Source organism: Leptodactylus fuscus, chromosome 8 (assembly GCF_031893055.1).
Source record: "Leptodactylus fuscus isolate aLepFus1 chromosome 8, aLepFus1.hap2, whole genome shotgun sequence".
In the NCBI taxonomy this organism is placed as follows: domain Eukaryota; kingdom Metazoa; phylum Chordata; class Amphibia; order Anura; family Leptodactylidae; genus Leptodactylus; species Leptodactylus fuscus.
In genome coordinates, this window is record NC_134272.1 from 28,193,502 (window position 1) to 28,217,111 (window position 23,610).

At 40.0% G+C, this 23,610-nt stretch overlaps 1 protein-coding gene across 2 annotated transcripts in view; it reads left to right on the top strand.

Annotated features, from left to right (window-relative positions):
• Positions 1–23,610, top strand: part of SATB2 (SATB homeobox 2) — a 133,072-nt gene that overhangs the window by 65,593 nt on the left and 43,869 nt on the right. The window contains exons 6-9 of one of the 2 annotated variants that reach the window (XM_075284992.1): positions 1,496–1,598; positions 4,545–5,011; positions 19,974–20,186; positions 21,979–22,143. In XM_075284992.1, coding sequence (XP_075141093.1) covers positions 1,496–1,598; positions 4,545–5,011; positions 19,974–20,186; positions 21,979–22,143 — 948 coding nt within the window. The remainder of the gene's footprint in view (positions 1–1,495; positions 1,599–4,544; positions 5,012–19,973; positions 20,187–21,978; positions 22,144–23,610) is intronic. The other variant, XM_075284993.1, reaches the window with a different exon arrangement.

Here is a 23,610-nt window from a genome sequence, read left to right on the forward strand (position 1 = left end):
AACAGGTTTTATGTGTTAAATGTGTAAGAACTTATGCACACGACAGAACCTATATACCATAGACCTGCCATGGGGAAATTCAGTGTGTTACAGCAGCATGGATAATACAGTAATATATTACAAGATAAGAACGCATACAAGCTCAGAATAGCAGATACCCTGACTGCTACTTTTTAGGAGTCATAGTAACTAAAAAGAAAAGAAAAACTTCAGAATCAGTTAGTTCTCTGTGCGGAGTGATCTTTGCTTAGCCCGATGTCGATTATACAGCCTGACCGGAGTTGGGAGGAAGGATCTCCGATAGTGCTCCTTCTCACACGTAGGGTGAAGCAGTCGGTCGCTGATAGTACTGCCCAGTAGGGGTGGGAGTAATTCTCCAGTATGGAGCTCACCATGGACAGTATCCTTCAGTCACCCACCACCTGTACTGGGTCCAGGGGCTCCCCAGGACAGAGCTGGCCCTTCTAACCAGCCTGTAAAGTCTATTTCTGCCCCTGGCTGGTACGCTACTCCCCCACCAGGCCACTCTGAATAAGATGGCTGATGCTACCACAGAGTTGAAAAAGGCCCTAAGAAGTGCCCCATGGACTCCAAAGGCCCTCACCCCCCTGAGCAGGTAGAGCCTGCTGTGGCCCTTTCTGGCCCTTTGGTTTTATGAACATCAAGGAGAACAGGGAGAGGAGCTAGAGCCCGAGCTGTCCAACCTTCATTGATTTGTTCAGTCCTTTATACATTGGACTAAAACACGAAATGCGATAAAATGTATCCAAAGGTGTCCATAACCTTATATAATATTAAACAGGTTTTCCGTCCTCTAATTGAGTTTTCATATTGATGGCCTAGCCACAGGATTGGTGTCGTAGACATGGGGTTCATACAGGCTGCTCCTACTCAAGTAACAGGAGCTGCACTGCAATTCAAAGGAACAATTTTACGTAGTGGACGGGGCTAGGACCAGTCTGCACAGTGTCCCTGTATACCAACTTCCGGAGGGAATATCATTAGAATAAAAAATGCACTTGTGCCCGGAAAACCTCTTCTACTTTCTGCAACGGTCTTGCAGTCAACCAGAAGCGATATGATGGCCAAGTCAATTGCATATCCTACTCCTTAAATCTTCAACTAAGCATAACTACTAGTTTATAGAATGAATACAATTCCGTGTCCTTACTGCTATAAAAGTTTTTTGTGAATGACGTTTTTTTGGGGGGTTGAAATTACTACTTACATATAAAATCATGAGAATTTATGACAATTGTATTTATCTCTGCGTATGAACATTCAATGCCAAGGGTGAAAGAGATAGGTAATGAATCAGGCAACTAATTTCGCATGACTCACCGTGTTCTATGAAGCCAAGGCTGCACTTACATGGCGCTCTCATCCAGCTACAGCTGAGAAACATTAATGGCTCATCATTGAATAGTTCATCAATTGATTCTCTGCCTGCCAAGTCTTACTTTATATCCTTCCCTTGTTCTGTACTCTCTTCCAGAGCATGATCTCCTCCATTGTTAACAGTACATACTATGCCAATGTGTCAGCTACTAAATGTCATGAATTTGGGAGATGGTATAAGAAGTTCAAGAAGATGAAAGGTAATTTTCCTGTTTCTTAAAAAATACATCCAAGGACATTTAATAACGTTAGCATGATTTAGAGGTAAAGATGTTTTTATTGGATATGTCCAACACTCTTCCACCTATCCATACTGTTACCCTTGTACTGGGGTCACTATGTTCTTAGTAGTTACAGAATATACCGTACACCTAGACTGTGTCAAGCTTATCCTAAAACAAAAGTTGTAAATCTAAATTGCCTGAATATTGAATAAAATTGATATCTCCTTTAATGTGACCATTGTAGTCGAGAGTCGTAATTGATTAAACAACCATAGGAAGGACTACAATTTCCCGACACAACATCTACGAACAAAAACCTTGTAATAAATGAGGTCAAGGATCCGAGCAATGTTTTCCAGACATTGTCTATGCATGGAGTTTACAAAGCCGCTCTTATTGTCTTTCTTATATTGCTTTGTTTCCTAAGCCCGCTCATGAACACAAGTATTGGAGAGGGCCTAAGGTGGTGAGTTAGGTAAACAGGCTTTGCTTTTAATGGGTTCAAGTGCTTTTGATCTATCTATAAAGATTTAGGATCGGGTAGAAAACACAGAGGCCGTAAGACAAGGTAATATTAGAGTTGTTTCAGAAATACTCATCCCTTTCTAACTTCACATGATAGGGAAATAATGGCTGTTTAGTAAACTTTCATCTATCAGACAAGCCATTGTTGTAGGAAATTGTTATTATGGGGTTATCAGTCTTTAGGAACATCCAGCATCAATATGTCCCTTCCCAGGTTGTTTAGCACTCTCATTGTCAATGAAGGACAAAGGGCAGGTCTAGACAAATATACTTTATCCTTGTGTCAGAAGCTTCTTTTCATCCCTACTAGCCATGACTATAGTTTGACTGTGGCTAATCTGTAGACGTGATCAGAATGGACAGGAAGGAGCAGCTGACACAAGGACCAGTGATCCCTAGGTAAACTGTTTCTTAAGGAAGCAGCGTGCCTATAGTTATCTGTATCAAATATCTATATGGTCGAAGAAAATATATATACACCTACTGTAGATAGTATACTGTATGTATTCCAGCTGCCATGAATATATAGTAACTTACCTACAATATACTTGGAAAACAGATTTGCATATTTTTCCCATAATGCCCCAGTGGAGCAAAAAGAGAAGGTGATCTCTCCTTAAGGAGTGATATTATCCCCAGAACAAAGTTAAAGACGTGATGACGATATACAGAGCATGGTATACAGACGTATCCTTATGTAGCGTACCCCTTTCTTCAACATATCCTGAGATGTCTGATGTGAGATGACTAGTTGTATTAAAAATCAAGATACTCTGCCACATGATGTCTATCCCAAATATCTCTATGTGTGGCCTATGAGTGGTTGTATTGTAGATTTGATAGAACGTTGCATTATTTTCCTTGCCCACTGTCCAGTTTGCTGGAAATGTCTATCCTGGCTTGTGCTGGGCAAACTCCATCTACAAAGGAGAGTTATATGTACAAATCCTTCCTAAAAGTGGCGATTCCTGATCAGTGGGGTGACTTGAATGCCCCAATTTTACCAAAATGATACAAAACTTACCGGTAATAAAATTATACAATATTATATTAAAGAGATTACGAGAAATTGGAATCCATCACTAAAAGATGAGAGTGAGCAACTCTATTATCACATAAAGGAATTGTCTATAGATCCCCTGATAAGGGCACCGCTCTGCCAGACTTCAGAAGACCTAGGAGGTTTATGTATTAATGGACTGATATTTATCAATATAATGTCCATAGATTTAATAGGTATCTTTTTACTATTAATATCTTACTGAAGAACAATAAATAGCTCGTATATAAAGTCAACCATGCTAGAGGTGATATATTCTGGGTGCTATATACTTGCTGCTATATAGATCACCCATACCTAGGGGCTTCAGACTTTTACTTGTCTTGGAATACACTTTATTGTATCTTTAGATCTGCAGGTTTTATCGGTTATTACAGCAGTTATAGTCATATTAGAGTATCTTTAAGTAGAATTCTCTAGTTGGAATTCTCCTTTAATATGGGCCGAGAGTCATATCTGATGCTGACAAATATGTTAATAAATATTCAGGAGAGTAAAGAGTCTGGAAATTATTTAACATAGACTTAGAAGGTCATATGGGATAGTATCTATACTGTTTCTTACCTCTGCTGTAGTATGTATTATAATGCTTATTTATGAAAAATTATCCAAATCTATTTAGAGTACAGGCTGACACCTATCAAAAAAAATGCATGAGCTGTGGTAGGCTATAGAGTGACTGCTATATATAGACTTGTCACATACATGCAAGTTGGAGATGCTAGTAGTATTTATTAATTTTCAAGTAAAATTGTCTATCTCCATCATTCCCATAGACATTGAATGGAGCGGGACCTTCCATCAAACTTCTGCATAAGGGTACTTCTAATAGGGCTACACATTGACTTTGGGCTCAACACCCACCATATAACCAAACATTGCTCTGTTGGCCTACAACTGCTACCATGATGTAAGGGAACAGAGTTGCATTGCGACCCAAGGGGAATGTGACATCTAGTCACAAAAAATCCCAGCAGTTTTCAATGTCTGTGTAACTAGAAGACACAATTGTAGCACCCTTGGGGTCACAGTGCGGCTCAATTCGCTTACTTTAGTGAAGGAGTAGAAGGCAACATGGAAGTCTTTGACCGCGTGTCCAAAGACGACGTATAGTCCTAGCCTAAGTGGTGTGAGGAGGCAATGGGAGGCTTAGGTCAACCATACAGGCGATCACGATGGCCCCAGTGATGAGGCGCCCAGAGATCAGACAGTAGTTACCTATGATATGGATAAGTGATAATTGTTAATTGCGGGAAGACCCTTTTAATGACTCAATGAAGTATCTAATGTTTGCCCTATAGGACATCTATCTTAATAACCTTTTCTATTATTTGTAGTTGAACGGGATAATCTAACAGATTACTGCGTACTGGGTCAACGGCCAACACATCTATCAAATATCAACCAGTTGGCAAGCCTATCAAAGGGCAATGAACAAGCTCCTCATAGCCCACTTCATCACAGCACACCGATTAGAAGTCAAGTACCAGCCCTGCAGCCAATAATGAACCCCGGACTCTTGTCTCCTCAGCTCAGTCCCTCTTTAGTACGGCAGCAAATAGCTATGGCACACTTAATAAACCAACAGATTGCTGTCAGCAGACTTTTAGCCCATCAACATCCTCAGGCCATCAACCAACAGTTTCTAAATCATCCACCAATTCCCAGACCTGTCAAACCAGTGGAAACCACCAACTCTTCAGTGGAAGTCTCTCCAGACATCTACCAACAAGTCCGCGATGAGCTGAAAAGGGCAAGTGTGTCTCAAGCTGTTTTTGCAAGAGTGGCCTTCAATCGTACACAGGTATATTTTATTACTATTTTACACACTTAAAATGTACAACCTATGAAAAACTTCCTAGATCTCAGTATTGCTCATTTCCTTGAGCAGATCTACATAGATGGAAACACCCAGGGGAAATTTCCATTTTGAGACAAGCCGAGATGTTTTAGAAAATTCGAATGTAGGTCATGGGATGTGAAGAGTCATTCAAGAATTAGGAGAGATTTTAATCAAGTTTTTTGGTGCATTTTTCATGATCTATCACTTCTCTTGCTGATGGATGTACTGAAAGGCCTAGCACTATACAGTGTATAAGCTCAATTAATAGACTACATAGATAAATCTTTCAGAAGTACTTAAGATAACATGAGAATATGTCACATACTCATCCCTCAAATAAGACTTTAGATGTTTTCACTTAATTTTATTTTCTATTATCGAATCACATTTCGAGGCCATGAAGGTTTAGCCTGATCTGTGATATTTATTGAAACATTAAGTACATTTTTGTGAACTTTTCTGATGTTACATTAGGTTCACACTAACATTCGGGTGTCCGTTCTTCTGTTCTGCTTGAGAACCTGATAAATGGAAACTCAATCCGTTGCGGAAACCCGCAGACTAAAATGGGGTCCGCCAAGTTTCCGCCCAAAAAATGCAGAGAGAAAATCCTGCTTGCAGGACTGTTCTCTCTGCATTGTTCAAGTGGAATGGAGAACGGAATCCCGAAGTTGGGACCAAGCGCTAATGTGAACCTAGACGTCGTGTTAGGTTACAAAATACAGTTTTCATTTTTAAGATTGAAAAAAAAAATCTAAAAATTTTTTGTAATTCACACCAACTGAGTTACATTACATTTTGGAAAACGTTCTTGGAAGGTAGAAAGGGACAACTGCTCTTGGTCCTAACGTTATGAAAAATACATAGAGATTATGGTTCTATATAGTCATTTGATTGAGGATTTACAATAATGTATACGTTAATAGTATGTTATTATTGTATACCAAGATTATTGTATATGCTGTATGTCCAATTTGTACATTTTCTAAGTTATACAAATGGGCTACATGATTTTCTCCTTAGCTACAGTTTATGGTGAAAATACTTGTTTAGTAGTTTTATTGACGTTTTCCCAAAAGTTTAGACATTCCCTTTCTGGCACTAGGATGCAAAATAAATACTGTTTTGATGGCTTTCACCTTAGTTTGTGTAAGTGCTAGTTCACACGGGGCAAGAGGGGGTGGATTTTGACACCGAATCCACCTCAAAATCCACCCCTTCACAATAGAGGTCTATGCAGACCGCTAAGTGAGCTGTCCTTTCTTCAGACGGATTCCATGGCTGATTCAGCCTTGGCGTCCGCCTCGCGACACCACCCTCTGGACTAGGCCCATTCATTTGGGCCTAATCCGGAGCAGAAAGCCGCGACGGAATGTGTTCATGCGGAGCCCCATGTGAACTAGCCCTAACAGAGGTAGCAAATAGATTCCTATGGAGAAACTGTATAAGTTATATTTCCAGTAAGTCATATATGTATCTTTGTTTAGGAATCTAATGTATCATCTGATATCACTTCTCCTTTCATCACAGTAAAGATGTTAGATCTATTTGTTATGATATATCTTGTGGGTGCTACAAGGGCCAGACCACTGGGGATTTCACTTAAAGGGAGTCTGTCAGCAGTAAATTGGTTATAAACTTAATACCAGTACCTTGTAGCGGTGATGCCACAGTTTCCAAATATTCCTCTGCTGTACCGCTTTGGGGCCCCATTTTCATTTACATTGCTGCTTATTTATATAAAAATGAGTAGGAAAGTCCTTTGTTTGGGAATCTAAAGGCCACACAAGCTAAGGCACACCCCAAAGAATTGTCCCCTCATTTGCACATAAATGAAACAAAAATGTACTTAAAATGGGGCCCCAAAGCTGAGTAACAGAGGCATATTTGGAAACTAGAATCAATTCTGCTGACAGACTCCCTTTAAGGAAGAGAAACAATTATTATTAGCTGCTACGTGTTACTGACCACATGGTAACCTGCAAAAAAATGTGCAGTCAGTAACAAGTAGAAGCCAATGATCAATAAATGAAATGACCAGGGTCTTAGCCGTGTGTACGGCCAGAACCATTGCTTATGGCATCACCCTTATGTGATGACTATGACGGGGTGCTAATATGATGAGTACTTAAATCTCCCCTCTGTCAGGTGCATAAATGTGTTTAGTTGCCAATTTTTCTCTCTATGCCCTTGAGTGGATATATATATATATATATATATATATATATATATATATATATATATATATATATATATATATATATATATAAAAAACTATCTTTGTCAGAGACTATTTTTCTACTGTTTTTGATTTCTCGGCATGAATATATTTTTAGTATATCTCAATAAAACTTGCTAATTTGTCTATCAGTTAGGTTATAGACAGTTCACTGATACCAAAAATGTGAGACCCACTAATGCCAGTATAGCAAAGTATATTGCTTGACATAAGTCGGACATGCAGCACTTTGTGTCTGGTTAAAAATAAAAATGGTTTAGTCGCGGAGAAGACGCTCATGGGCGCTCACTTTGCAAACCCATTCAAATGAATGGGTTTGAAAACTGCCGGGTTTCCGTCTCCTGTCCATTTTCTCTCGACAGAAGACGGAAACCCAAAAGTGGAGACCGGGCGCTGGTGCGAACCTGCCCTAAGGCTGAGGCCACACGTTGCAGAAACGCCGCTTTTGTTGTTGCAGATTTTGCCCTTAGACAATTTTGTACCTCGTACAGCACGGGTGAGTGTCTTATTGACAAAGGGACACGACTTAAGATGCAACATTATGCTATAGTAATGAATGTTTTTGGCATAAACCATAAGCCAAGAAATAGGTATTATAAATTTAGCCTAGATCTGTATGTGTGCCAGATTTATTATCTAGCATCAGTCACTGTGATAAATCTGGAACATTTTCAGTGTCTGGTCTAATAAAAGTGAAATAAACCCCAACATTTATTTTGAGATCCATTAAACACAAGATTCTCCTATATTTACTTAAGAAGTAAGTAAATAATTATTGATTCTATAACTATTGGTCAATAAAAATTGACCCAAGTAATTGGAGTGTAATTGCTGTCATCAATTAGGCCTTGTGTCACAAGTGTGTGTATTCCATTCTGTAACACAGTGTAATATGGAACCATATTGCGCATTGTATTTCGCCCCATACATTTCTATACTATTTCCTGTATTAAAGATGCAGTTCAACATATGGTACCTGGTGCCTGCATAAAAAAAATTCTATGCCTTATTTTTATGCATTATCATATTTTTATATTTTAATATTTATTGTATTTTTATGTATTTTGCATATTAAAATACATACAATTAATATAAGGGATTCAGTCCCCTGTCCCAAATACGGTTCTGTACATGAAGTCTATGGTTAGGTTCTTACCACCATTTGGCTCACCAAATGTTTAGTACAATTTTCCTGCCAAATATATATATATATATATATATATGTACAGTATATATATATATATATATATATATATATATATATATATATATATATAATTTTTTTTTTTTTGTGCTATGAGTCTGACAGGCTTTTTGAGTGTCCCGAATAGTAATACGCTCTATATATATCATAGTGCCAAAAACAAAACATCAGTTTTCTTTCTTTTAAATAAATCCTTAACTTCATTTTCCAAAGGCAGTGTGAACATCGCCTTATATAGTTCCCGAAATCATAGCTAACAAGCAAAGAAAGAACAGATTGAGCACATTTTCAACATTGTAGATTCGCTGTGCATATCAGTTGCTAATACTTAATAATGCTTTGACCAATTTTTTTCGTTCCCCAGGCAGGAATAAAGGAATGTTCTTTAGATATAATTCATCATTTAGAGCTGCTGTCAATGCTCATGCCTGGTTAGACACATCATGAAGCCCCAAGTGTCCACAGTCTCTGTCTGCACTTCAAAAGCGAGCCATTCCTTTGCCAATGTTTTCACACAGTAGCCAAATCTAGTAAAAACTAATTCAGGCCTTGATCCAGAGAGGATAAACTCCACCCTTATGGTAGGAGACTGGTTCCCAGGAACTTAAATCCAGTGAATGGAACAGTCAGGTTGCCAGACAGGAGATGCTGGCTGAGAATCAGCTTTCTCTTGAGAAGGACACTTGTGTCTTCCATCCAATTTACACTTGGCTCTGTCCTCCTACGAATAGTCTGAATTCCAGTGGGTTGGTTCTAACTCACAAAGGCAATCTGAAGTGACTGCTGATTGGCTCAGATATTGAAAATAATACTTCAATAAATATAATATAAAAATAATATTACATATTGTGCAACAATGGGAAAAAGAGAAAATCAATGCCCGTCTGTAAGAACTAGAGGACAGAAAAATGAAGCATGAAGTTTGCTAAAATATTTATTCTTCATAAAAAATGCCCAAATGTATCATTGTCTACATAGGACCCTTGCCTATCGAAACTTATGGAGATACTGAACTGGAATAGTAGGTTCCAAACCACCAAAAATCCATATAGGTCCGCTCACCCTGATGAAATTATCAAGACCCCGAAACGCGCCATCTTTAATAAAGTCCTTGCTCATAATCACATTCAGTCCCAGTTGTCATCTCTAAGGGTGAGTGCACCTATATGGATTTTTGGTGGCGTCCTTTGGATTCTACTATTCCAGTTCAGTGTCTACACACAGCCCACTTGTTGGATGGCTGTCATCCTTTTGGTGCGATCCCCAGCCGTAGTGGCGGAAACGGTCACGTACATCATTGCATTTTCTTCAGAGAAAGGAAAGAATGGAGTCTCTATGTTGTAAGAGGAAGGAACATTGACCCACCCTATTACTACATATTGGTTCCTTCTTAGGAAGCGCAAATCATCCATTTTTCTTCCTCCTCAACCAACACATCTCGTCACGTCTCTTATGGAGATGCCAGAAGTCGCCATCCCTTTAATATATTGGAGACTCAATACCACGGGAGCAAGGAACATAGGAATCCTCTATGTTCCACAGCTTGACTGTCAACCATGGTCAGACAGAAGGAAAAAAGCTAGGGATTCCTATGGAAGTAAATATGCAACAAATTAAGCATCTAATTAATTATACAATCCCAATAATTCTATAATATCATCTTTCAAAAATCATATTATTTTGGAGACAGAATCTTAACTTTTTCCGACTCTGACTCCATCCAAAATTGGCTTTGATTCCAATACAGGTTTAACGTTGCATCACATCTTCAAGAAAGTACCAATAAATTGCATTATCATAATTCCAGGACTGATTATAGATGAACCCCTTTACCCTGGGAAGACCAGGGCTGTATCCCCACCACCCATCACCTAAGAAGGACCTATACCGTTACCAATTGGTTAGTAGAAATTCTACTATAGGATTCAGTAGCATTTATGTCAATTTATTTGTCTAAAATCTTATTACTATGGCCGCCAAGTGACAATTCTTAAAAATAACCTACACAATCTAGAAGTTATAGAACCAACAGTAAGAGTTAGAATGGATGATATGATACATGATATGATTGACATACCAACAAGGTTCACATGAATCCACTTCTGCATCCAGCGAGATATAAAATATATTATTGCATACATAGCCCATATGTCATCATTAAAGCTCATGTCAAACTTTGCTAATTGAACTAAACAGCACGGAGAAGTCTTTCCGGGACAATGCTTTGTTTATAGCTACCTTGTCATAATTACAGGGCTTCGTGTGGGTTCTATGTTTGGTTATCATTATTGCAGGAGTTTAGACAATCGCATGAAAGCAAATTAGCCTTTGTAGAATAGCTGAAGTCTTCAATCCTGACAGATGTGATTTATGGTCAGATTACTCATCATAGGGTGGGGGTGTGCGCAGTGTTAATTCTTCTCCATCCTTATTTCCAGCTGCGATATCTGGTAGTATAGGTGGTGCCAGTCTGGTAGCGGCGTTGACTATAGATGCAACATTCGGGGTTCACCAATCTAATGGATGTAGATTAGAAGTCATTCTTCCACCATGTTGTTTTTACACGAATTTGCAGATTTTGGATCACAGAAAAAGTGGAATGGTGTTATAGAAATTAATTTGCAGTCATTTAATTTCTTCGTATCAGGTCACGTAGCTTTTCCATACTTTATTCCAGGTATCATACTATATATCTAAATCTTATCCTTTTGTCTCTCTGTTAATGCTAGTTTTTTGCTCATACACTAAGCTCACATAGAGCTTGTGTTGGGCTTTTGCTTAAAGGGATCCTATCATTAAAACTCAATTTTTTTTGTCCCTAACACGTAGGAATAGCCTTAAGAAAGGCTATTCTTCTCCTACTGTTAGATGTCTTCTCCGCGCTGCCGTTCGGTATAAATCCCGGTTTTCATCGATATGGAAATGAGTTCTTTTGCAGCACTGGGGGCGGTCCCAATGCTGCAAGAGAACTCTCCCGCGCCGCGTTCTTCTTCTTTAAGAATGGCCTCCCTTTGTGTCTTCTTCCAGCGCTGGCTTCAAACTTTTAGGCCTCAGGCCTAGGGCAAAGCCGACTGCGCATGCTCACAGGCCACAAGAAAATGGCCGCTTACACAGTATTTTAAGCGGCCATTTTCTTGTGGCCGGCGGGAATGCCCGAGGCCTAGACGTTTGAAGCCAGTGCCGCTTTTTCAGCTTCTAAACGGACCTGAAGAATGGAAACCCAAATACTAGTGTGAACCTAGCGTCAGTGGTATTCAAGGAGGATTTCAGATTATTCTAATTCCAAATTTAAATGTAAATTATTAATAGTTGCTTTAGAAGACATCATTTATTGGTATTACTTGAATTTTTCTAAAGTTTGGGGTTCTAATCAACCCCAAATCATCTTTTTATACTATCCACAGGGTATGGCCGGGAATAGACGGCTGTCCATCCTGATGAGCAGACAATGGATTAAACATAGAAAATCACTTGTGTTTTTTTTAAACATATTTTTATTATCTGACTTTTATTATCTGATTCCATTAGCTAGCATCTGCCACAACGTCTGGCTTTTACTACTAAATATGTCCATGCTTGGTCCACTATGAAAATGCTATCTTGTCTAGTGACATCAAGTTACAACAGCAGGAGGTGCTGAGCAGATTGTACAGAAATAATCAGTATATCCTATCACTTATCTATAGAAATCTCTGTTCTTGCTATGCTTAGGAGTCCAGTGCGGGGGTCTCACAATATAATTGGCAGATGGTAGCCTTCCCTGTATAAAGATGGCTGTCAATCCCTATCCAAAGCAGGGTGTTCAGTCCATAAATGACACTACTGTATACAAACATCTGCTTATCCTTCTGCTTGCAAGTCGGACTTAGTTACTATATGTAAGAATCTCGACACAGTGAAGCATCTTCTGTCAGGTCTTGAGCGAAGGGTGTGGACACTGTTCACTTTTAATGCCGAACAACACAAATGGCTGTTTCAGTTTTTTTGAGAATTGGGTCCTTGTTTTGCCGTTCATTAGTTAATGGAACATAATCAAGTGTCCTGTATTTGTTGGAAGTTTTACTGTTGCTACATAGATGTCATTGTAAAATTCACAAGGAGTTTATGTTCCTACGTCCTTATAGTAAAGACGCAGTAAGGTCACATAAGGTTGGAAACATCGTGTTTTAACAAAGTTATTCCAATAGCTACATCATCAAACAAAGATGAATTAGGCCACAGAACATTTCTGAAGGGATGTTCTGCTACACTTTTACGGACACGTCTTAAATGTTCTACATTTTTCCTTAACAGCGCAGGGTTCCATCCATGATGCCAAAAATATGGAGAACAAGGAGCTGGATAGCAGATGTCATGTCAGTTGTAAAATGGTTGGGTGATGGGACACCTGCTAAAGTAGATTTCCTATATATAGATATATACAATCCCTCTGCCGAGGGTGCATGTGCATTCAATAGGAAAAGGAGAAAAGCCACTGCTTTCCCTTAATAACACATGTTAAAATTCAACATGTCCGATCCTTCCTTCTCCTAAGGGAAGTCAACCAAGCATGTCTTACACTTTAGATGATTGACCACTTTAGTGTCACATCTATTGTATTTGGCCATCTTGGCCAGTCAGAAATATGGTCACGTCAGTCCACATCTTACTTTCACTAAATGTGATATTGGGCATGTGAGATTAATGCCAGAACATGGTCTTTGGCAGCTATTCTATCTGTCTATGACAATAAAGGGCCAAATACTGCATGTCTGTCCATTTCACTAGACCACCACAATGGGGCCAGTGGAGAAGAATATACTCACTGAGAACCTGCTCAAAAACATCACTGTGTATTTTCTTGGCATTAGCAATGCTGCAATTCTACCACGAAAGCGAGAACTAATTCTTTGTTCCCTAAAACTGAAATTCTGCTTTAGGCACCCCGTGAACCCTTTGATCTGTACTTGGTGTAATAATTGTAGTGTACATGGAGGAGCTGTCTATAGTCAGAGTAGAGGGGTGGTGACGCACTTACTGTAGAGAAGAGGGATATTTACGGTATGGTAAGGTCAAAGCCATGTTCATGACTAACTGACCAATAATCCTGGGTAACTGTCGTTATCTTAATTGATACGAGCTAAGGGCTAACGACGAGGTATTGATACCAGACACAAAATGTTGGTATTAACTCCTCTCTTAGCAGTAAAGAGAGTGTGCACTGACGCACTTTATTAAATCAACGTGGGGTTAAATAGTAGCAGAGTAAGGAAGAGAGATAACAACAACCTAAGTCTTCATATTCATTCCAGATTGGTATGGTGCATCTCAATCAAACAGAAAAAGTTTAAGCAGTGCCATATATAGCCAGCTACTCCCGGTCCTGTGTGGTAACCTTGGGGAGCCGTCTTCTGGCAGCAAGCCAAGTATTTGTTTTTCTTGCACTCATCCTGGATGCAGGCGCCATCTGATCATATATAACATGATCAAGCATAAGCAACTATATCTAGCATTCAGCTTTTAAAGATAACAATGTTTTTCATACATTACATGGTTATAACCTTCACAAGTACAGTGGGCACTTGCCGTAGAGGAGAGCGCTAGGTTAACGTCTTTTTCTCTGTGATGCTGAGGTATGTATGAATAGCTTCCCAGGTCTCCTATCTAGCACATGGTCAAATGACTGATAGGCTTCCTATAAAGTATATATACTTTATATATCCTGGCTGTATGCTCTCTATGGTCATTTCTGGGATGCTCCTCTCTATGTTTCCATTAGAAGCAAAAGCAGGTACAAGTCCGGCACCTGTACTTGTAATTGATTCAGGTAAGAATGTACAACAGGCATGTCCTGGCGACTACCATTACACACATGAGGCTGGTGGCACCCTTAAAGTGACAGGGACCCTGGGACACCCTGGTTTGGAAGCACAGGCTTAGATGGTCCACTGCAAGTGGTGCCAGAACTAAAACCAAGGGAATACTCCCGTTTACAGAAGATACTTGGTAAAACGGAATATGATATAAATGAGTCAAGGAAATTAGAATTCTACTACATAGTCATAGTAACTTCTTTACTTGTATGTTTTATAATGCGGCCAAGCTAAGTAATACAGGAACATGGAGGGAGAACAAAGCTCAGGACACGGGTGTTAATACTGGGAGCTTTAGGCATTATACCCCTTATTTTTGAAGCCATGGCAAAAATACCTTATTGGGTAACACACACCTGGAGTCTATCACTTTAAAAAATAAATTCTGCCTCATTTAGTCACAATTAAACAGAATTATGACCATTTGTTTTTCTTCAAGGAGGTTGCTTTGCATATTGAGTGGCTAATTATTTGCAGGTGACAAAAAAAAGCAGGTTCCATCATTTTGTAGGTAATGGAAAGTTGACATATTTACAAGAGAGGCTTCGTGGAAAATGGCTATTAATAAAAGCAAATTTTGTGTGAAGTATTTCAATAATGGGACACAAGTGAGGGAAATTAGTCTTCCATAAAACACCGGCTTCTTTTGTAGGTAATTATAGTCACATTGGTGTTACGGTGATGTGCTGCGCTTTAAGGCCTTGTAATTTATTTAGAACATGAATGCCCGGTTATGTTGTGCATTGTGCCCAGCGAAAAAAAGAGTCATTGTAGTGCTTAGAGGTCTGAAGAGAGCGCTTTCTTGGGTGGGAAGTGAAGTTGTCTAAAATCAGGAAAGTACAGTCAGAAATATTTGCATGTGGCAGGGATTTTTATCAAAGAAACTAAGCAATGCCTTGGACACAGACCCAGTATGGCGATAAACAAAATCCATGTGCAGGCAATCTGTGTGCCACTGTATGGTAACCTCATTAGGGATCCTGGACTTCTCTAGAATTAATCGTTCCAGGGAAGAATATCTGCACAATACAACGTATTATGGAGCTAAACGTTAGAGATGAGCGAACAGTAAAATGTTCGAGGTTCCATATTCGTTTCGAGTAGCCCCTCAATATTCGACTACTCGAATCGAATATCGAACCCTATTATAGTCTATGGGGGGAAAATGCTCGTTTCAGGGGTAGGCAACATTCCATCAAATTATACTTACCAAGTCCACGAGTGAGGGTCGGGCTGGATCCTCCGAGAAGTCTTCTCCTTGCAACGTCTCCGTGGCATCTTCCGGCTCTTCATTCACTCTGCCAGGCAACGGGCCTGGGCAGAGCCGACTGTGCATGCCCGCACTACAAGCAGACCTGCACAGTCGGCTCTGCCCAGGCCCGATGCCTGGCAGAGTGAATTCAGAGCCGGAATGCGCCGCGGGGAAGCTGCATGGAGAAGACTTCTAAAGGTAGGAGAAGAACCAGCGTTGATTGGCCGACTGTATAGCATTCGGCCAATCAATGCTGGTTCTGCATCGAACTTTTACATTCGAATAGCGAGTGGTACTCGGTCGAGTACGAGTATTTCGAATACTGTAGTATTCGATCGAATACCTACTCGATCGAGTACTACTCGCTCATCTCTACTAAACATCTTTGTGCCTCAATGTAAAATTGTGAACCTCAGGTCCGGTTCACATCTGCTTTCAGGTTTCTGTTTGGGGAGTCCACTTTGGGGACCCCCCAAATGGAAACCTATACGCATTAAAAAGTGATTACCTGGGAAAACTGTGAACCCCACAGACTATTATGGGGTCCGTGTGGTTTCCACACAAAACATCCAGAAAGAAAAATGCTGCTTGCAGGACTTTTCTCTCCTTATGTTTCGTGGGGAAACCGAATGAAAACCACACGGACCCCATTATAGTTTCCTTAGGTAACCACTTTTTAATGCATATAGGTTTCCCCAAGTGGACTCCCCGAATGGAAACCCGAACGCAGATGTGAACCGGGCCCAAGACGGTCCTGAGAATTCATGAAGTTGGGTGTCATAACTAAAGAGATATTTGGGGAATGGAGATGTATTAAAAGTGTCATTTCCTACGGGTCATTTGAATAAAAAGAGTTTTTCGGGGAATTGGTGACTCTGTTGATGAGAAATTGTTGTTAGATGAGAAACTGGTATTACTGGAGTTGATTTACTGGCATCTGAAGACCACTAAAAGAAAAAAAGGGTGCGACTTGTAGATAAGGATGTTTAAGTGACAAGAGCTCCAAGTTTAAGCAGTTGTCCTATCCGGAAAACATCTATTTATACACCCTTTTGCAGTATATAGACTCCAGATTGACTCTATTAGACCAACTCTTATGTTTAGAGATGAGCGAACAGTAAAATGTTCGAGATTCGATATTCGTTTCGAGCAGCCCCTCAATATTCAACTACTCGAATCGAATATCGAACCCTATTATAGTCTATGGGAGGAAAATGCTCGTTTCAGGGGTAGGCAACGTTCGATCAAATTATACTTACCAAGTCCACGAGTGAGGGTCGGGCTGAATCCTCCGAGAAGTCTTCTCCGTGCAATGTCCCCGCGGCATCTTCCGGCTCTGAATTCACTCTGCCAGCCATCGGGCCTGGGCAGAGCCAACTGCGCATATCCGCACTACAAGTGGGCATGCGCAGTCGGCTCTGCCCAGGCCCGATGCCTGGCAGAGTGAATTCAGAGCCGGAAGACACCGCGGGAAAGCTGCACAGAGAAGACTTCTAAAGGTAGGAGAAGAACCAGCGTTGATTGGCCGACTGTATAGCATTCAGCCAATCAATGCTGGTTCTGCATCAAACTTTTCCATTCGAATAGCGAGTGGTACTCCATCGAGTACGAGTATTTCGAATACCGTAGTATTCGATCGAATACCTACTCGATCGAGTACTACTCGCTCATCTCTACTTATGTTGCTTTAGAATAGGTACCATGTAAAAGTAATTTTTTTTTCGACAGGGCCCCTTCTAAACATGCGGCCGACTATAGTTTCCTCAAAGTCAAGTGAATAGCTCACGGCAAACATGCATTCAACTTGAATTACCACATTTAGTCCTTTCGACTCTCAGTACCATCAATGTGTAGGGAACAGCAACACAACCTTAGGTGCTGTCATTCTATGATTTAGCGGGAGTCTCAGAGGACAGATCTCCATTGTAGTAGGCCATAACTTTCAGATGAGAGACGCTAAAGTGATGTTCTGCCTATAATAAGGTCCAGTCCAGTTTCATTTCTGAAGATTAGCTTTTTTTTACATCACAAGATGGCAAAAATAAATGTCATACAGCATTTTCCTAGACAGGTGCAACCACAAGAGACTTACTTAATCTATTCACCTAGCCAATGACATTCCCCAGTGAAAATATTTTCTCTTCTTTCTTCGGGCTGTTCTGTGAAATACGTCTATTAATAGTAGAAGTTTAACGCTGTTTCACTATTCAATAGAAATCTGGAATTTGCCATTTTTTTTTTATTTATTTGAATATAATACTTTTACAGTAGTTACTGGCAATACCTGAAATACTAGTTTTACGTTTGTGCAAAGATATTAGTGACATTCACAAGAAGGTGTCAGGTGCCAGTGTCAAAGACTTTAAACCTTGGACCTTTTGGTGTTAATTATAAAGGTCTAGCAACACTTGCCAAAAGGGATTTGCATACAATCTTACCCCTTGTTCACATCTGTGTTTGTATTCCATTTGGGGGAGTCCACATGGGGACCCCCGTGAATGGAATACTAAACAAATTTGCCAGCAGTGTGCAGTGAAAGCACAAAGACCCCATAGACTATAATGGGGTCCATGTGCTTTCCGCCAGATCTCCGCAGGGAACATGCGGGCAGGAAAGTACTTCAGGATCTACTCCGCATGGAGATCTCACTGCAAGCGCACGGACCCCATTATAGTCTATGGGGTCCATGTGCTTTTACTGAACACTGCTTGCCTATGCATTCGGTAGTCCACACTGGGGGGGTCCCTATGCAGACTCCCCTAACGGATTACCAAAGGCAGATGTGAACGAGGGGTTAGACACAATGGGATCAATTTATCAAAATTCAGATGTGCTTTTACCTATTTTGCAACTTTTTTTAATAATTGCACCTAATTTATTAAGTGTGTTATTTTTTAGTGATTTGCGCCTGTTTATCATTTTTTCAAAGAGACTTATAATATGGGTATGGTTTAGATGGTACCCAAGTGGATGCCTAATCCATTGTATGTAACTTTTTAAAAAGTTGCATACAATTATTTGTGCAAGCCCATTCCAATTTTAAATGGGTTTTAAAGAGGACCTTTGACCACCTCCAACAAGTCCGATTCTTTACATCATTTAATAGGCACTGTTCCGCTGATTCTGGCACAGTTGGGATCTTTTTTTTACCCCCCTGAGCAATTAGTTTTGGTGCCTGACATACTTTTTAATCTCTGTACAGTCAGGAGGATGGTGTCAGGCAGGAGCAGAAAGGGGTGTGATTCTGAGCTGCCTCCGATTGGAGCTCTGAATTACACCCCCTGCCTGACTCCACCCTTCTGACATTACAGAGCTTAAATAACACATCAGGCACCAAAACTTGTTGTTCAGGAACGGCGGGGGCTAAAGAGAGAATTCCAACTGTGCTAGAATCAGTGGAGTAGCACCTAATAACAGATGCCAAGAACTTGACTTAATAGAGGTAGTGTAAGGTCCTCTTTTAAAATACACCAAATATCGTGAATTTTGGAACCCTCCACCTAAGAGAATTGCACCAAAATTATAAGACAGTGTTAGACATTTTGGCACCAATAAACACACTAGAAGAAAATGCCAAGTCAGAAAAGTTATATTAAAAATGCCCTCATGATAAATTAGTCTATATGTTTGCACAGAAATTTTTGATGTACACAAATCTACTTCAAAAACTCCCCCAAAAAACGGGAGTTTTACATGAGAATTTTGAATGACATTTTTGTAATACCAATGAGTTTTTTTTTACGTGGTTTTGATAAGGTTTTTCAGCTTTCAATAACTTCCATTAGAACAGTGGTGTGGATTCTGTGCTGATTCCCCACCAATAATTAATTGTCACTTAAATGTCACTTCTCTTTTCTTTGTCGTGGTTTAGAAAAACCTCATGAGGAAAACAATGGGCCTACTGAGCAGACATTGCGGTTTCCCATTCAACTGAATAGGAGACTTATTTTAAGACTTCTGTCACCCCCGACCAATCAGCTGTTCTCAGTAGCTAATGCAAAGAGAATGGATCAGGAAGCAGACAGCTCTGTTCTCTGTGTAGTGGCCAGATCAGGTACTGCATATTAGCTCCCTTGTACTGTCTGTGAACAGAAGTTAAGCCTCAGTAATCATTACATAGAAATCAGTGCTGTCTGCTTCCTGCTCCATTCTCTGTGTATCATCTTTTGAGCAGCCATTCGATGGAAATAGCCATTGTTAGACCACCAAAGATCTGATATTGATGAGCTATCCATAGGATAAGTCAATAATATTTTTCGCCTGGAGAATCCCTTTAAGCCTTTGATCATGTATAGTGTTCTTTTCTGATTCTTGGTTAATCATGTCTCTTACAAGTAAAATGAAAATAAGTTGGACATCTTATTCTTTTGGACCAGGGTTTGTTGTCAGAAATCTTACGTAAGGAAGAAGATCCTAGAACAGCATCCCAGTCATTGCTGGTGAACCTTAGGGCTATGCAGAACTTCTTAAACTTGCCAGAGGCAGAAAGAGATCGGATCTATCAGGATGAGAGGGAAAGAAGCATGAACCCTAATGTAAGCCTGTTGTCCTCATCATCCAGCAGCCCCAGCTCATCCCGCGTTCCACAGGTATGTCCAGTCAGTCCATCTTTTATGGCCTGCTACACAGTCTAACCTCTGTGTCCAGTACATTAAGTATGTATCTTTAAGAAGATATGTCTTACTTAATTGTGTATAACTGCAGTAGATTATAGACTTTGAGTTAGTCGAGTGATCCCAGTTGGATCGTCATCCACGGTGCCACACGTGGGGGGTCATATAGCAATGTATCCTAGTTTTCCCATACAATTGTACTGGAAAAACTATGTTTAACATGACCACCATTAAGATACGCCGCCATGTTTAGTAACAAACCACTGTCTTAATTTGTGTTGGCAAAAACGTGGCATGGCTATACAGTGGAGTAGTGTTTCTTTCTTTTCCAGTAGATTTATATCAGTTCCATTATGTACATAGTGTTAATGTTGTTGTACCTTTAGCTAAAATATATTTAGTTCCAAGAAAATAGCCCTGAATATAACGTGTTCCTTTAAGAGGCCGAAGCCCTTCAAGAGTGCGCTGTTTCTGAAGTCTACAGGTGACAAGTGTCTGATGAGACCTTTGTGCCTTTCCGTCAGAACAATACTTTTATTCTGCCCTTGATTCGTCAGCTGATGGGAGAAATCATTCAATTAAAGCAGAATACAGAAAATAACAATAACAGTTTAAGAAAATTAAAGGCACAAATCAGAGGCAACCTGGGGCCTGGGACTCGAAAATGAAATTTCTCTTTTCATTTCCGCTCATTTCCTAGGTGAAATTGGGTGTCCGACTGGTTAGCATAATGAGGATAATCGTAGCTGGAGCTATGTGCTCAGATGACATACGTACATGTTTAATAAAGGATGAGAGGGACATGAGGGAGTGCCGTAAATTGAGTAGTAATTTATTATTTAGAGACCTGTACCCATTTTCTCATTTTTTCTGGGAGAATTGGTTCTTGCACTGAAGACTTTATCAGACAACAGGAAAAGAGAACAAGACGCGCAAACACACCTCACGTATTCTACAATTGTTTGGGAATTAACCCTTTGCAAAGTGTGCAATGCTGTGCGTGTGACAGAATTTGGGAAGGGTCAGTGTTCCGGCTAGGAAAGGCTCCGTGGTATCTAGGGGAAGGGGGATTGGCGTGAAACCGAAATAGGTTGCACAAGTCAGTTGCACAAGTTTTAGCACTGTTATTAATATTCATTGTGTTTTAGGTGTTGTTATGTCATATAGTATTGATATTATATGCTTTAGACAGTGATATATATATATATATATATATATATATATATATATATATATATACATATGTGTGTGTACTCTCAAGAGAAAAATACATATTAATGTTTGCATTATATAGGTATATTCTGCTTTAAGTGTCACGATATATATATATATATATATATATATATATATATATATATATATATATATGTTGCTATAGCGCACGCTTCCATCTGATGATAAGACGAATACATTCTTATACATTTTAATTAATGGTCATTCATCAGTCTTTTGGGAAATAAGCTTTAATGAAATCCCAGCCAATGGTTTATGAAATATTAACTGTAATGTCTGCTCAAGGATCCAAGGATGCCTTCAAGTACATGGAGGAAAGTCAAGGTCTCTTGCCATGCTTGTTCCCTAACTGCAATTATTCCCAATCACAATTAACCTGATTAGAATAATGGACAGGAAGTGTCCCACCGTAGCTAATGCTCCTTGGCACCGACCCTATTGAATCCTTTGACAATTTCTGCACAGATGGTTCAGCTAAAACATTTTCCCTTTTTCTGTCTTTTTTTTTCTTTCCCCCCCTTCAATGTCCCCACAGATGAAAACCTCCAACACTCCTACATCCGACATCCAGGTGAAAGTGGAGGGGGAAGCTTCCAACGTTACCATCACAGCTGCTGTTTACGACGAGATTCAGCAAGAGATGAAACGAGCAAAGGTGTCCCAAGCTCTCTTTGCCAAAGTAGCTGCTAATAAAAGTCAGGTGAGCGAGCTGGAAGGGGGAGCGGGCTGTATGATCTGTCTATGATATCCTGCAACCCCCATACACCCCATAAAACACGGCATCTGGTCATGTAAGCATTATGCTAGAACCATATCTTATAACAGACTGGGCAAGAACATGTAGCGTTTTTCCGTCAGGCTGCTTGATAGCACCCAATTACATAATTCTGCTCCAAAGTCATGTCACATCTGGGGTTTTATTGGTTATTAGAAACAATGACACAAACAATAATAATTGAAGGGATTCTTAGAATCGTGTGTCATATCTGGAAATATCTGTTATTTATAGTCATCCATCCTCATGCCATAGCACTTAAAGGGTTTACCCCATCTAGAAAGCTTTCTCTCTAAATACAGCTAAGCATCTGGAATTGCCAAAGGAAATTACTAATGGTAACACATCCATAGGCTACGAAGGCGGCAAGTCCGCTAGAGAATGAACCAGTCTTTCCATTGGCTGTCCACTCTGTCTAGTAGAGAAGTTTATCTCTCTATTACACAGAGCGAGCTTGTCCTAATGGCTCGGTCCCTTTAAACTGTCTTTCGTTATTACTGGATCACTTATTCTGGGGTATTTGTGTAGTTCTTAAATTGAGACAGACATATAAACAATCAGTGTTAAAGGGAACCTCATGTGGAGAATGTAGTCCTATCTGCAGGGATCAGGTTTTAGAGCAGGAAGGGCTAAGCAGATGCAGCAAAAAGTAAAAGCACCCTTGTTCATAGACGAAATGGTCACAGGTTACTAGTGATTTCTAATAATAATAATACATTTTATTTAGATAGCGCCAACATATTCTGCAGCACTGTACAATTTGTAGGGATCAAGTACACACAAAAAGATACATAACAAAGAAATAGTCACTTTGCACAATGGGACCTGCTCCTGCTCGCAAGAGCTTACAATCTATGAGGGGTGACACAAGAGGTAACATTGCTTATACAATGGTTGAATAATTATGTAATAGAGGTTACTGTCATTACACAAACATAAAACTGTATGAGCCGTCACCAGTCTTCTCCGTTAATGTGCAGATGCTGCCTGGATATAAAGTTAGCCTGAAACGGCATCATATCATGTGGGGTAATGTGGGAGCAGGAACAGAGGAGGGTTAATTTTAGGGATTCTAATTACAGTACGGAAGAGTTTACGTTAGGAATTGTGATAGGCCTGTCTGAAAAGATGCGTCTTTAGTTTGCGCTTGAAGCCTTAGAAATTGGGAGTTAATCTGATTGTCCGGGGTAGAGCATTCCAGAGAAGAGGTGCAGCTCGGGAGAAGTCTTGTATACGAGCGTGGGAGGTTCTGATAATAGAGGATGTAAGTGTTAGGTCATTGATTGAACGGAGAACACGGGTTGGGCGGTAGACAGAGATGAGGGAGGAAATGTAGGGAGGTGCAGCATTAGGGAAAGCCTTGTGGATGAGGGGGATAACCTTATATTGTAT